Here is a 14,226-nt window from a genome sequence, read left to right as displayed (position 1 = left end):
CTCACCTCCGAAAGCATATAATGTCTCAACTGAGTAATCAACTCATATCGGATAGGCACAACAGGATAAAGACTGCATTGGAGGCTCTTGATGGTCGTTGGCTTTCACCTAATGTATACCAGGCATTTTGTATCTGTCACGCAGTAGTGAATTTTTCCCTAAGTTTTAAGGGCAATGATTCATGGAGGTTTCTAATGAATGCTGCTTATGCCAAGACAGAGTCGAGTTCCACTACTAGTTTGACATCCTCCGATCCGAAGACCCTGCAATGTGTGGCTGGGCTAATCAGATTCACTATGCACAGTGGACTTAATATCGGGACGAAGGTTGGAGATTCAGGCATATGACTACGAATATCACTGAGTGTGTAACTCAATACTAAAGGGTGTAAAGAACCTTCCATTATGTTTGTTGGTGAAGTACACTTATAGGATACTGGCCGAGCTACTTGTTCGCAAGGGAAGAGAGACAGAGGCATAGTTAGAAATCGGGCAGCAGTTTAGTCAGCATTTGATTAAGGCAATATAAGATAATCTAAAGGTCTCAAGGTGTTTCACGGTGACTTTGTACAACAGGGATAATTTTGAGTTCACTATAGCTAAAACCACTCCGACCGAGAGCTTCTCACTTGGCTCTTATAGAGTCTCCTTCATGGTCCAGACTTGTGATTGTGGCTATTTCCAAATATTTTAGTATCCATGTCGTCATTCCTTAGCATGTTGTGCATACGCATGTCTGAGTTGGGCCACATATATTCATGAGGTGTATCGCCTTAGCTCAGTGTTTGATGTCTATCAAATAGGATTCAAACTTCCAATCCCTGATGTTTTTGGCCACCATATGATGGTGTGTCAGTCATACCTTATCCCACTAAGAGACGTGCGTCTGAAGGGAATCTCAGGACTACTAGAATCTGTACTACCATGGACGAGGCTGACCTAAACAGGCCTAAGAGATGTGGGCTTTGCAGACAGCCTGGCCACACACGTAGGAGGTATCCATAGAGAGGAGTTAACATCAGTTCTGTATCCGCCAGTAACGTGTAGGGTTGTGCTTAGTTATTCTAATGTTTTGTCTTCAGTGTCATCATTGGTTTATTTTAATGTTGGTGTCCGTTGTAAGGGTTATTGTTGTTTCCATTCTTGCTTGATAGTTTATAAACTTCATCATATGATTGTTTCCGGGTATATTACGTATTATTATCTCACGTTATGAGACAACTTTATTATACATTATGAAATAGTCATATAACATAAACGGGCTTCCAGACAATATGACGTACATGTCCTTCTAAATCTAATAAAATACATAACGCATATGCTAACTTAAGTTGTTTCTCAGTAAGGTATAACTACCATTGAGTCGATACTAAGTAACATTTAATAACATGTAACAACATGGAATACATAACATGAACTGAATAATGCAATAATCACCCGTCATAAGAGATACTATCCTGTGAAGTAGCAGCGGGGGTGCCTAATTCGTCGTGATCTCTGGCCTAGAGGGACCTCATTCTCGTCCGGTATGCGCTCCTGTGACTGGATGGACTGGGATGTGCCGGAGTATGTGTAGCGAATGCTGAGGGGGGTGTCCCACCCAATGTAAATGTGTCATCCACAGGTCCAATAGGAGGCTCATTCAGATCCACATCAAGGTGTGTCTGGGATCCACCTACCTGAGATTTGTGTCTAGCCAAGTCATCCTTCTGCATGATCATGTTGATCTCATCAAGGAAGTATGACCCATCGAACTCTGCGTCAAGGCCCTCAATGCCAAACAAGTTTGATAGCATCTCACCTGGGCTAATGCACGTCTGACTCGCGTGCATTGCCACATCACTGCTAGGAACCCCAACAAAATAATCACCAAATCTTCGTCCGACCACATCGTCACCTGCCTCACCTCCACCACCCTAGCCATCACCTCCTCTACCATGATTGATGAACGTTATTTTTATGTAAGTATAGAAATGGTAATAAGTCCAATCGTGAGTATAGTCTAACCAACACGCAAATTCCGCATCAAACAATTCTACAATCTACAATCGAAATCATTAGTCTCGAGTCGTCCTCCCTAGGAATTGCCTTAGAATACACATTATTGATTAGGAAGTCTTTTGTGATGTGGAGAGTTGGTATGGGAATGTAAGCTAGCAAAAGGTAAACAACAATCAATCAATATAAAAGCCTTGGCCAAGGGTGAGTATTGGAAGTTCCATCATTATAGTTTCCTTCAATTATGATAGCAATTGAGTGTTGCTTCACGTAGTTAACCCCTAAGGATGGAGAAAAGTCAAGTGAAAGTAACTAACTTGAGTCATAAGTCCTAGCCTAACCCTTGGGAAGTCTAGCTTTAGTACACTCCAAGCCAATTAGCAATTCTCAATTCTCAATCAATAATTGATGTCCACTACTCAAGTATCTCCAATAACTCAACCCTTAAGCCAAGTGAGAAAGTTCTACTCCATAGCTAGGGTTATCATTTCATCAAACATTTGGTGAGCATTCATGATAGACATTATGAAATTGAGAGAAAGGAGTTGAATTTAAACAACAATCACCAAACAATCAAACAATTACAATAGATGAACATGAAAATACCTCAATTCATTGATTCAAATCAAAATAACAAAGCATTCATAGATCTAGAGTGAAGGAATCAAAAGAATATAAATTGAGAGTGGGAGAAGAGTAGATCTACAACTTGTATCAAATCAAAAGTAAATTGGCAATTGATCTCACCAAGAAATCAAAGGAGAATTGTAATGGAGAATGAAATCCTAGAGAAAGGTTGGAGCTTCTCTCTCTACCAAGAATGTAACTACCTAATGGAAAAATCTAGAAATTGTGTCTAAAATGAGTGAATAGATCCCAAGCCCTTTAATCCTTGGTCTACTTAAGCTTCTCCCGCCAGAATTCTACCCCAAGACAGGGTTAGTAACTGCCTGAAATCGCTGGTCATGTTTTCTTCTTAAAAAATCACGTGCGTCCATCGGCGCGTACGCACACAGCGCGCATACCGTCCCTGGGGTTTTAGCATTCTGCGCGCAGGCGTAAAGTGCGCGGGCGCGTCTATGATCTTCTGGCTAAGCCGCTGGCTCCTAGCTTGGCTCCTTCGCGCCGATCTGGTGGCGCGCATCCACGCGTACGCGCCATGTGCACGTGCGCGTCGTTGCTCGAGTTTCCAAAGCTCAAATTTCCATGCTCCTCTCCCTAATGCATGTTTCTATCCTCTCCTCTGAGCCATCCTTGCCCTATAAGCTCTGAAATCACTTAACACACGGATCACGGCATCGAATGGTAATAGAGGAGGGTTAAAAATATATCGAATTCAATACAAAAGAAGCACGTTTTCATTTATGAGGCAAAATTGGGAAAGGAACAACAAACCATGAATTTTATATGAATAAGTGTGAAAGATTATTGATAAAACCCTCAAAATCTTATACAAGATAAACCCTAAAAATGGGGTTTATCAATGACCACCACCTCCACTACTCCCACCCTGACCACCATAACCTCCACTACCATGGGCCCCATAACCACTTCCACCACCACCTCCGTCACCTACGTCAGATCTATCATATCCACCACCATCACCACCTTCGTCACCACCGTTGTATTCTCCACCACCACCTCCATCACCCCCATCATCTCCACCATCACCACCCTCATCTTCACCACTACCCTCATCCTCTCTGCCTCACCCTCCACGCCGGGCTCTACCTCGAACACCACCCCTAGTTTTTCAAAGGCCGCGAACCCTCCCTTCTCTACGACCACGACCCTTCCCCTCCAATACATCAATGGAATTGTCGAGCTACCTCCACTCACGCTGACTAGAACATATCCCAACACGATATCTATCTGGGACATCAAGCACCTGGTCTATATTAGGAACGTGTCCTAGACCTCACTGCATCGCCTTGGTTGGTATCACAACTACCCTGGGGTCACCAAAGAGGAGCTCAGGAGACAAGAATCTCCTGCCGTGCTCATGCCACAACTCCTAGTACGCATGTGAAGGTCCTGGGTTTGGAACAACATCAAACCGTAATACATGATGCGCCCTATTGGCCAAATGAATGTGACAACTCTGTAACGTATCAAGAAACTACCGATCTCCACCTCTGCCAGCCTTTAACATCAAGAAATTAATACTGAGTGCGACACGGGTTGATGATGTACTCCACCAAGCTACGGTAGCACCCGATCCACCTGATGCCACTCTATGACAACAAAATAGATTAATGCTGTCACAGCCCTCCACAAGGTCATATGTCGTAGATCCAATATCTCGAGATGCACCACCTGAATGACATCAGACAAGTTATATGGCATTCACACAAATTGTGAACATAAGTAGTTATCATTAGTCATCATAAATAGTAAACAGTGCCAACATAACATTAGTGATGAACATATTGAAACCCTAAATACTCACCTTTTCAGACTGAAGTAAATATATCCTAAGTCTCCAATGTACGACTCGAGACCCCTTGTCCCTCAACGTTGGATGATAACCTGACCATCTGAAACCCAAAATATTTTATCAATAATAGAAATAGATCAATAACATATTAAAAATCACAACATAACCCAAAAGGAAGTACCTCAACGCCAACGGCCAATGAAAGACATCAAATCCATTAGGTCAGAAACCAGAAAAATGCCAGAAGATCTATGACTGCAGGAGCTGCAATGGACCGGCTAACTTGACGACATTCTTGTTGGCCACGCGACAGATGCACCGGTATGACTATGATAGAGCAGCAAACCCTCAGCTATATCGACCCATGTCCTCTAGCTTGGCTACGTAAGGTAGCTAACGAATGTGAAGACGTGTACTGGACTTATCACCGAATAGCTGAGTTGATAAGAGCATCATGATATACGCACGGGCATACTTTGATGGGGGAAAATTGTCGGTAAAGATTTTTCAATGAAATCTCGTTGCAAGTACAACTCTAAACCAACAAACAATCCTCAATCAAAGTTTAATTTGTTTGTCACAAGTACAAACCCCAATAAAAATAACCGAAGTATTCAAACCTCGGGTCGTCTCTCAAGAAATTACAGGAAAGTGTGCTCAATTATTGGTTGTGGATTGTATCTTTTGAAGTTTTGGAATAAGAAACAAGAAATGTAAATGACACGAAAGTAAATGAAACTCAAATGATAAAAAGATCTTGGTAAGGGTTGATGGTTAAAGATATCTATCCTTATTATTAACCACAGCATGATAATTGCAAGGATCAATCCCATTAAGTCATCCTCTAACAAGTGAAGGAAAGTCAAATGAGCTTTATTAATCCTAGTCCATAAGTCCTAGCCAACTCACTAATTGAATTAGTGAAGGACTAGCGTTAACGGACACCAATTATTAATCACTTGGACATAGCAACTCAAGGTTTCCTAAGTTATCATCCGAAGCCAAGAATACAAAAATCTACTCTAACATCCTATCAAGCATTTTATCAAATACTTGAAAGGCAAAAAAGAAAAGACATCATAAAAGTTCAAGAAATGTAAATCTACAACTACTTAAAGCAAGAAAATAACAATAGCAAGCAATTAAACAATAAAAACATCAAACATAAATTGCATTAAATGGAAATAAAAGGAAGCAAAAGTGCATGAACATAAGAACAACAAAATAAAGGAAATAACAAATAAACTAAAAGAGCAAAGATGTAGAAATAAGAAATTGGAAGGGAAACTAAATCAAGACAAGAATTAAACCTAGATCTAAGAGAAATTAACCTAAATCTAACTTAATTCTAGAGAGAAGAGCGAGCTTTTCTCTCTAGAAAACTACCTACAACATGATGCTAAACTAAATTACTTGCTCCCCCTCTTGAGTTCTGCATCAAATAGCTTCAGAAATGAGTTGAATTTGGGCTTGGGCAGCTCAGAAATCGCCCCCAGCGTATTCACTTTAATGAGGTCACGTGCTGATTGTGATGTGTACGCATAGGCCATGTGTACGCGTCGTCTGGCATTTTCCTTGTCATGCGTACGCGTCGCCTGGATGACCTCCTCTTCACGCGTGCGCATCTGTCACGCGTGCGTGTCGCTCTAAGCACTCCAAATCCTTATTTTTCTATGAATTCTTCATCTTGCATGCTTTTCTCTTCACCTCTTTGATCCATTCTTTGTTCTTTCAATCCTGAATTCACTAACAAACATATCAAGACATCGAGTGGAATCAAAGATGAATTAAAATGACTAATTAAAGGCCTAAAAAGTATGTTTTCATTCGTAAGCATAAATTAGGAGAAATTTACAAAACCATGCTATTTCATTGAAAAAATGTGAGATAAGTTGATAAAATTCCCTAAATTAAGTACAAGATAAACCACAAAATTGGGGTTTATCATACCTCCTAACAATAGCATTATATGCAGCCTGCGGAAGCTCATTAAATGTCTCCAACTTCCAAGTGCACTTCACCGTGAACTTGTCGATGCAGTTCGCAGGAGGTAAAACACCCAATAGCTCCTCGAACCATGCCCACACAAGGTGGCCATCGTCGATGTGTTGTTCAAAGTTCGTGAGGTATCCGTTGACGTACTGATCGTCGATCGAGAGCACTAACTGGTATGATGTATCCTGCAGTGTAATCGTACACTCTCCGAACGGCATGTGAAAAGTATGCGTCTCCGGACGCTATCTCTCCACGAATGCACTCACTAATGGCTCATCCAATCTAAACCAAGTCTTGTTCAGCCTTGCAAGATGATATAAACCGGTCATATGTAAGTACGGCATGATCTAGTCATCCAAAGGCATACCGTGTTACATTCTCATGCTGGTGATACATTGCTGGGACTGCACAACGATACAAAATTGTTTATAACAACCATAACCAAACAGTGTTCGATTAAAAAAAATTCTAATACGCTAAATATTGCATGCCCTAATTTATAAAAAATCGTTTATAAGAACCATGAAAAAATTGTTTATAGGAACAACAACAAAATACTAAATAATGCATGACCTAATTAAAAAAAAACCATAACCCAAATATATAATCTTACACGTTCAAACAAAAGAAAAAATGATAAAACAAAATGGGCCTAACACATGACTACTCTGAAAAAAAATTATCTTTAACATATAAAACATATCGCAATCCTCAATTACCATCATGACTGCCAAAGTTAAATTAAAGTGAATCCTAACCCTAAACTACTTCTCGCTGAATATAGAACTAATAACTTAAAAAATCTAATAGAGCCTGCAATCACTACTCTAACTAACATTTTTAGGTACCATTTCAAGTTTTCGAAATCTAACCAACTAATAACTTACTACTTCTAACCACCATTTATATTGAAAAAAAAATCAATTTTCTAATTTCTAACTAAGGACTATAAACAACTACTAGAGAAAGCATATTAAAATTACTAGCATGACTAAATTATGTTGAAAACAAAAATTTTCATTCACTAACCTCTTCATAGATGGAACTAGCAATATGCGCAACTCCATCCAACCAATAGATGCGGTTTGGATCATCCTCCATGTGTTCAGATTTGAATTTTGTGGGGTTTATTTCCAAAATTTTCGTCCAGGTTCGTTTGTGGTGGGGTTGGCTGAGAGGAATTTGTAATTCGAACCAGGTGAATTTGAATTCTATATATAAGCCTTATGCAAGTAAATCGAATCCATTGATATCGATTTATTAATGATCTTCAATGGCTGTAAATCGAAGCCATTGCATTCGATTTAGTTGGAATAGTAAATCGAAACCACTTGTTTTAATTTACTATAAACACAATTTAAAACCCATTTATTCTATTTACCATGAGCTTTTCAACTCAACGTTTAAACCCTAGTAGATCGAAGCTTTCTAACTCGATTTTTCCTTGAACCTACTAAATTCGAATATTGTAAATTTAATTTACATATAAATAAGTAAATGGACTTGCACGTAATTTTTTTGTTTTGGGACTTTCACGTAATATTGCAATGAGTTTGGTTTATGAACGTGTTTTATCCTTTTATCTTTATTATTTTTATTTTGCAATCATAATTTATTATCATTGTTATTTTCTCTACCATCATTAACATCAACATGAACATCAACATCACTAGTCTCTTCTCTCATTTCTTGTTTGATATTATTTTTTGTTTTTAAAAGGTCTTTGTACTGCAATTTTTTTATGTACTTCTAACAATAGTCTTTCTCTACTTAATCATCACCAATAAAAAAAAAGTTTTTAAAAAAAATCCTACATATTACAAATAAAATCTTACAAAATCAATTTTCTTTACTTTTGAAATATTTTTTTGACAAAAAACATATTATTTCAAAATAATAAAGTCATAAATTGAAGTATTTTTTTTTACAAAAGTCGTCTTTTCTTTCGTAAAAATAAATAGGAATAGAGTGTTTACTCTTTTGCCTACCAAATTTTGAGAGCAGTTCAAGTTTTCATAGGATTACATTTTTTTACTAAACCTTGGGAGATGTATGTGTATGAATTTTATTTTATACTAAAATATCAAATATGATACTTATATATTCTCATGATTTACCTATAAAAATAGACAAATATATAAAAAATAATTTACGATAAATCAGTAATATTGAATTCAATTTATTTTATTTAGATAAATGATCGAATGCTTTATTTTGTTCTTTTAAAAAAAGCAGCTCAGACTCGGACACTATCAGATCAAATCAAAATACCCCTCTAAAACCTCAAAGGCAAAAATCTAAAACCCTAATTACCTGCCCCGCCGCCCATTCTCCTTCTTCCTCTTCTCTCCGAAATGGCTTCCACAGCCTCTCCAAGAATACCTACCGAGACGGTGAAGAACGCCGTGGAGGCTCTCCTGAAGTGGCGAGATTCCAATTCCGAGTCTCACAAACCCAAACTCTTCGACGCCGACGAAGAATTCGTTTACTTAGTCGTCACTCTGAAAACCATCCCTCACAAATCCCGTGTTAACCCTTACAAGGTCCCTTTACCCCACTCTCTCCTCTCCCCCTTCAACGAGACTTGCCTCATCATCGACGACAGGCCCATATCCAAACTCACTAAACAAGAAGCTCAAAATAAGATCAAGGCCGATAACGTTGCCGTTTCCAGGGTCCTCAGGTTGTCGAAGCTGGCCTCCGATTACTGCCCTTTCGAGGCAAAGCGGAAGCTCTGTGATTCATATGATCTTTTTTTCGCTGATAAAAGAGTGGTGCCTTTGATGCCCAGGCTGTTGGGGAAGAAATTCTTCAAGAAGAAGAAGGTGCTGGTGCAGGTGGACTTGACTAAGAAGAATTGGAAGGAGCAGGTGGATAAGGCGTGTTCGTCGGTGCTTCTGTTTCTTGGAACGGGGACTTGTTATGTTGTGAAGGTTGCCAAGGTTTCCATGGAGAGCGAGCAAAATGTTGAGAATATGATGGCTGTCATTGAGGGGGTTGTTGAGGTTGTGCCGAAGAAGTGGGCGAATGTGAGGTCCTTGCATGTTAAGCTTTACGAGTCGCTGGCGCTGCCTGTTTTCCAGGCTATTCCGGAGGTGAAGTTGAGGATTGAGGGTAGTAAGGTTGAGGAGGCAGAGAAAGAGAAGCAGACGATAAAGGAGGAGGAAGAGGGCGAAGACGATAGTGGCGCGAAGGCGGTGAAGAAGAAGAAGAAGAAGGGGAGGATTCATGAAGTTAGATACATGGATAGCGAAGTTGGTGAGGATAATGTTGAAGATGTGGCAGGTAGTGAGGATGATGGTGGTGGTGTTATTATGGAGAAAGATTTAAAGGATGCTGGAAAAGGTAGTGGAGAATTGGCGAATAAGAAGAGGAAGAAAGGGGCATTGAGTGAGTTGAGTAGTGTCAAAGAATTGAAAAAATATGTTAAGAAAAGTGGTAAACAGGATAAATCTGCGAAAGTGATGAAGGAAAATTCCATCAAGAAGAGTCAGAATAGTGAATTATCTGTTGAGGATGGAGATTTTGGAAAGAAGGGGAAGAATATCAAGAAGAAACTATCTCTATTGAAGTCAGAAGAAGCTGATTTGAAAAAGAAAGTGAGGGCCAAGAAAAGTAAGAAGGCTGCTTAAGGTTATTGTTAGGATTTACTGTTAGATTTTCGTGCTTGATTTAACTTTTGGTGGCTGCCATGTGTTGTTTTCACTTGTTAAGTCCTCTGGCAGATTTTGTATCAAGCATAATTTATTTTGTTATTCTTTTTGCGTTCTGTTTTGATCATTTTATAACTTGCTATTGCTACTATCCAATATTCATCTAACTTGAGCTTTAGATTGATTTGTGTGAGAAGGAGAATCAAAATATTATTTTCTCAATTCAGAAAACTCTTTTAAGTTGTTTAGATTTCATATTGTCAGATAACTCTATAGAAATTATGAGACGAATGGTCCCTTACTTTAAAGTAAAAGGCTTATCAAAGTTTAGCTTAAAATTCTACTACCTCCTATTTTGCCTAAGTATATCTCTGAAATTATTGTCTTTGATATCTTGCATGTTGGCTTCTAGTTTTCATTTCTTGAGCTCCAAGAATATTGGAAAATGAAAAATCTATTACTCTTGCTGACTTCTTTTTACAGATCGAGAAGATTAAAGAAGCTTATGATACTCTTGAATTCATCGTAGGACTTGGGATATATTTGTTTTCCTAGTTGACTCTATTATAATTTGTTATATATCGAATGTAAATGGTGTCAAGTGTACTCATGTTTCATTCGAGAATTTAGAGTAGAATTGGGTAAAGAGTGAAGATTTATCTTTAATTTAGAATGAACATATATATTTTTATTGGTGAATTTTTTTAATTCTATAAAAAGCAATTTTCACTCTTCACTCTTTATCCTAGCAGTATACCCTTTCATACTTGCATCTTTTATTGTTTTGGCATTTATCGTCTGTGTCGTAGTTCCAGTTAACTCAAATGATACAACAAGCTTACGTATTCCTTTAGTTCTGTGTTTTTTGACGTATTGAACATTAACTAGCATACTAGAAACTTGTCTATTCCAAAGTTCTCTCTTTTTTCTTTTTTTTTTCTTTTCCTTTTCTTTTTGTTATTTTTTTTATAACTTTATGTTGAGGGTCATCTGGTCTCTTGTTCACTTGCATACTTTCTTCATGGCTGGAAGATACTTAGTATCTGTTGCAAAGTGTGATTGAATGAGTTATAATTCAGGGTTTTTCAGGTAAATTTCTATTATTTCAGAAAATAAATTTTCTCAAAAAATTTTTTTGTCAATTGTTGTTATAAAGTGTGATTTCTCATCATATGCTCTTTAAGCGGGACAAAAAAAAGCATGCGAAAGATGTTAAATGTTATAAGATTATACTGGACAATAGGTAAGAGGGCAAGAAACATCATTCCCTTTTTGTTTAGACATCATGGATTCTGCCTCATTTGCTTCATTTTCTGGTTAGTCATTATAGTTTGTATTCACATGTCAATGAAGGATCAGATAAATTGGATCCGTGTTATGCTTTTAGGTGATGATACTTTATAGCCGCAAGTTGTTAAACTTATCAAAGCAAGTTCTACAAGAGTATTTGAATAAGTTTGATTTGTGAAATTTGGTTTGTAGCGTTGCAAGTTGTAATTACTGTCTATATTTCTCTCTGGTATTTTGTTGGCGGTGATGCTACACGACTAAATTATTTTAATAATTAAGTTCAATTAAGTTAGTTTAATAGTTTGAAATTAATAACAAAAAATTTCTAATCGAAAAAAATGGAGAAAAAACAAGAAATAGAGAGCATAAAAAAAGAAAAATTTAATTAGACATAGTTTACAAAATCAACTTGTTTATATTCCAAATGAAATATGTCTCATGGTTTATATTTGTTAATGATGACTTTCAATGGGGGCTTCAATATCTAGAATTTTTTTAGGATGTTTATTTTTAATACCTTAGTTTTGTTTTTCATATATATATATATGCTAGTATGTGCACAAGTATTGCTCGAATATCATGTTTTTTTATTTTAAAAAATAATTATTTTTTTAATTAACATTTTGGATTAATCTATGATTTTAATATTGTTTATTTAGTATTTTTTATATTAATATTTTAAATTTGATAAACATGATGTAAAGAAAATAGGTTACAACAAAAAAATGGTATAAATTATTATAATTAGTCAGTTTTTTTTTTAAGTTTGTTTATAAAATTGTGGCGGTTCAAAACTATTGCAAATTCTTTTAAAACCGCATATAAGTTTGTGGTGGTTTTATAACCACTGCAATTTATTTTTAAATACGCTCATTGCAATAGCGGTGGTTTTAAACCGCCGCTAAATCAAACGACGATAATCCTTAGTTTTGTAGTGGTTGTGCCAACGGTTTTTTAGAACCGCTGCAAAATCAAATCTCTACCGTCCTAAACCATAATGCTTCTGGAATCGCTGGTATCTAAAATTGCCTCAAATCCATCAAAAAATTGCCATTATTCGGCGTATATCTTGTAGTGTTTATTAATTACTTTTTAAACCACCAACTCCTTAATATTTTATTTTTGACCTGAATATTTTATAAAATTATATTTAAACCTTCACTCTCAGTTTCATATTTATAAAAATAACCCTAAACTTTTATAAAATATCCGTTTTCTCCCTGAACTTGATTTATTACCCAAAATACCTGGAAAACTTATATAATTATAATATTAAACTCAATCTTTTCATAAAAATACATTTATATCCCCCAAAATAATTCTTCATGGTTGTTTCTTCTCTTTACAAAGAACCGAAATCCTTCTTATTTTCTTTTTAAAATATACATTTAAATGTTAATCCGTTTTTTGAGTTTTACGGTTACCAATTCGCCATAACTTTTATATAATCACTTAGCCACTTAAACCTCATCAAATTTTACTTAATTTTTAACATTGTGACACCCTAAATTTTGTCAATGCATCACAGTTTGGGCTGCTCTTCCCTGGCCAAACCATCGTCAATTACCAATTATCAAAGTTTCACAAAAATTCAACATAATCTCAAACAAATTCAATCAATAATCAATTACAATACCAATTCACTTATCAAATATAAATTTAATCTGTGAAAATTTACCGAAATTCTACTTCCTAACGAAATCAAAACAACGGAAACTCCGAAAAAACTTTTTAATCGAACTACTGAAGAAGAAAATGTCAAAAATTGTTTGTGCCTTTTAGAATTCTAATTGACCGAACTTAAGGAGAAAGAGAACTACGTTACCATCAACTTGTATCGAACAAAAGTGACACTAATGTGTAAGAAGAAGATATAAACACTTTTATCAGATTAAATTTTTAATTAGAATTATGGATCATAAGAGATTGAAGGCAAAAGCTCATGGAAGGTCACAGTTCTTCTCAAGCACACTCTCTCTCTCCCTCTTTTCTTTCAAGTTCATACGGTGATGAAGGAAGGAAAATGAAAATGATTAAGGCCGATGGTGATATGTGAGGATTTGTGGTGTTAAGTGTTATTAGGTGTCATGGTTAATAAATTGATGAAACATGTGTCATAATTTTATATATGTACATATGCATATAAACCACATTTCCATTTTCTTTTCTTTTGTTCACTTAGAGGCTTCGGTCGGCCAAGTGAATGGAACTAATAGTAATGATAATAATTAATGGTAATATAGTGGCTAGGTGTCAAGTTCTGAAACTGTTGAGTTAACGGTTCAAGTTATAAATATCTTAAATAAATAATTATAAAAACTGAATATATTATTACACAAATAATAATGTATATAGGATTAAATATATATGAGTTATTAATATAAATAACATTAGTAATTTAGCGATGAAAGATATTTGATGAAGTACTAGCAACTCTAAATTCATCAAAAAATATTGATAATTATTTATATCGGCAAATATCAAACTTGATAATAATAATAATATTATTATCTATGCTCTATTATAATTATAGCATGTAAAATAAATTAATAACATAATAATAAATTATATTATCATTTATTTTACTTCAAAACTCAGAATTAACTCATCGAAATAAAATTAATCGCTGAAAATAACATTTTTCGAAAAACATCGCGTTGGCATAAAAATTCGGGTTGTTACAAACTGTGATTCACAAATTTTGCGAATTTCAATCACAAAAACCCAAAAAATGATTTTACGAAAAATCGAGTTCTTACAAGTGACCCATGGCCTGAAGGTTGAGAGTGAAAAGGTAGAGAGAGGCGAGGCGATGGCAACAATGACTACTGGGGAAGGGTGATGACGGCAGGCA

At 36.2% G+C, this 14,226-nt stretch overlaps 1 protein-coding gene across 2 annotated transcripts; it reads left to right on the top strand.

Annotated features, from left to right (window-relative positions):
* Positions 1–8,759: 8,759 nt before the first annotated feature.
* LOC107478140 (uncharacterized) lies at positions 8,760–11,578 on the top strand. 2 transcript variants are annotated; one of them, XM_021137963.2, is made up of 2 exons: positions 8,760–10,044; positions 11,470–11,578. In XM_021137963.2, the coding sequence occupies exons 1-2, from the start codon at positions 8,784–8,786 to the stop codon at positions 11,484–11,486; spliced, it is 1,278 nt and encodes a 425-aa protein (XP_020993622.1). In that variant the 5' UTR covers positions 8,760–8,783; the 3' UTR covers positions 11,487–11,578. The 2 variants fall into 2 exon arrangements, with proteins under 2 accessions (XP_020993622.1, XP_052115664.1); XM_052259704.1 differs by having other exon boundaries at positions 8,760–10,062.
* Positions 11,579–14,226: the final 2,648 nt, after the last annotated feature.

Source organism: Arachis duranensis, chromosome 3, assembly GCF_000817695.3.
Source record: "Arachis duranensis cultivar V14167 chromosome 3, aradu.V14167.gnm2.J7QH, whole genome shotgun sequence".
Taxonomy (NCBI): domain Eukaryota; kingdom Viridiplantae; phylum Streptophyta; class Magnoliopsida; order Fabales; family Fabaceae; genus Arachis; species Arachis duranensis.
Note: the sequence above shows the minus strand (reverse complement) of the source record. Positions and strands in the feature narration are given on the sequence as shown.

Coding starts and splice junctions, on each gene's coding strand:
- LOC107478140 (XM_021137963.2), top strand. CDS start 8,784: ATGGCTTCCACAGCCTCTCCAAGAATACCTACCGAGACGGTGAAGAAC.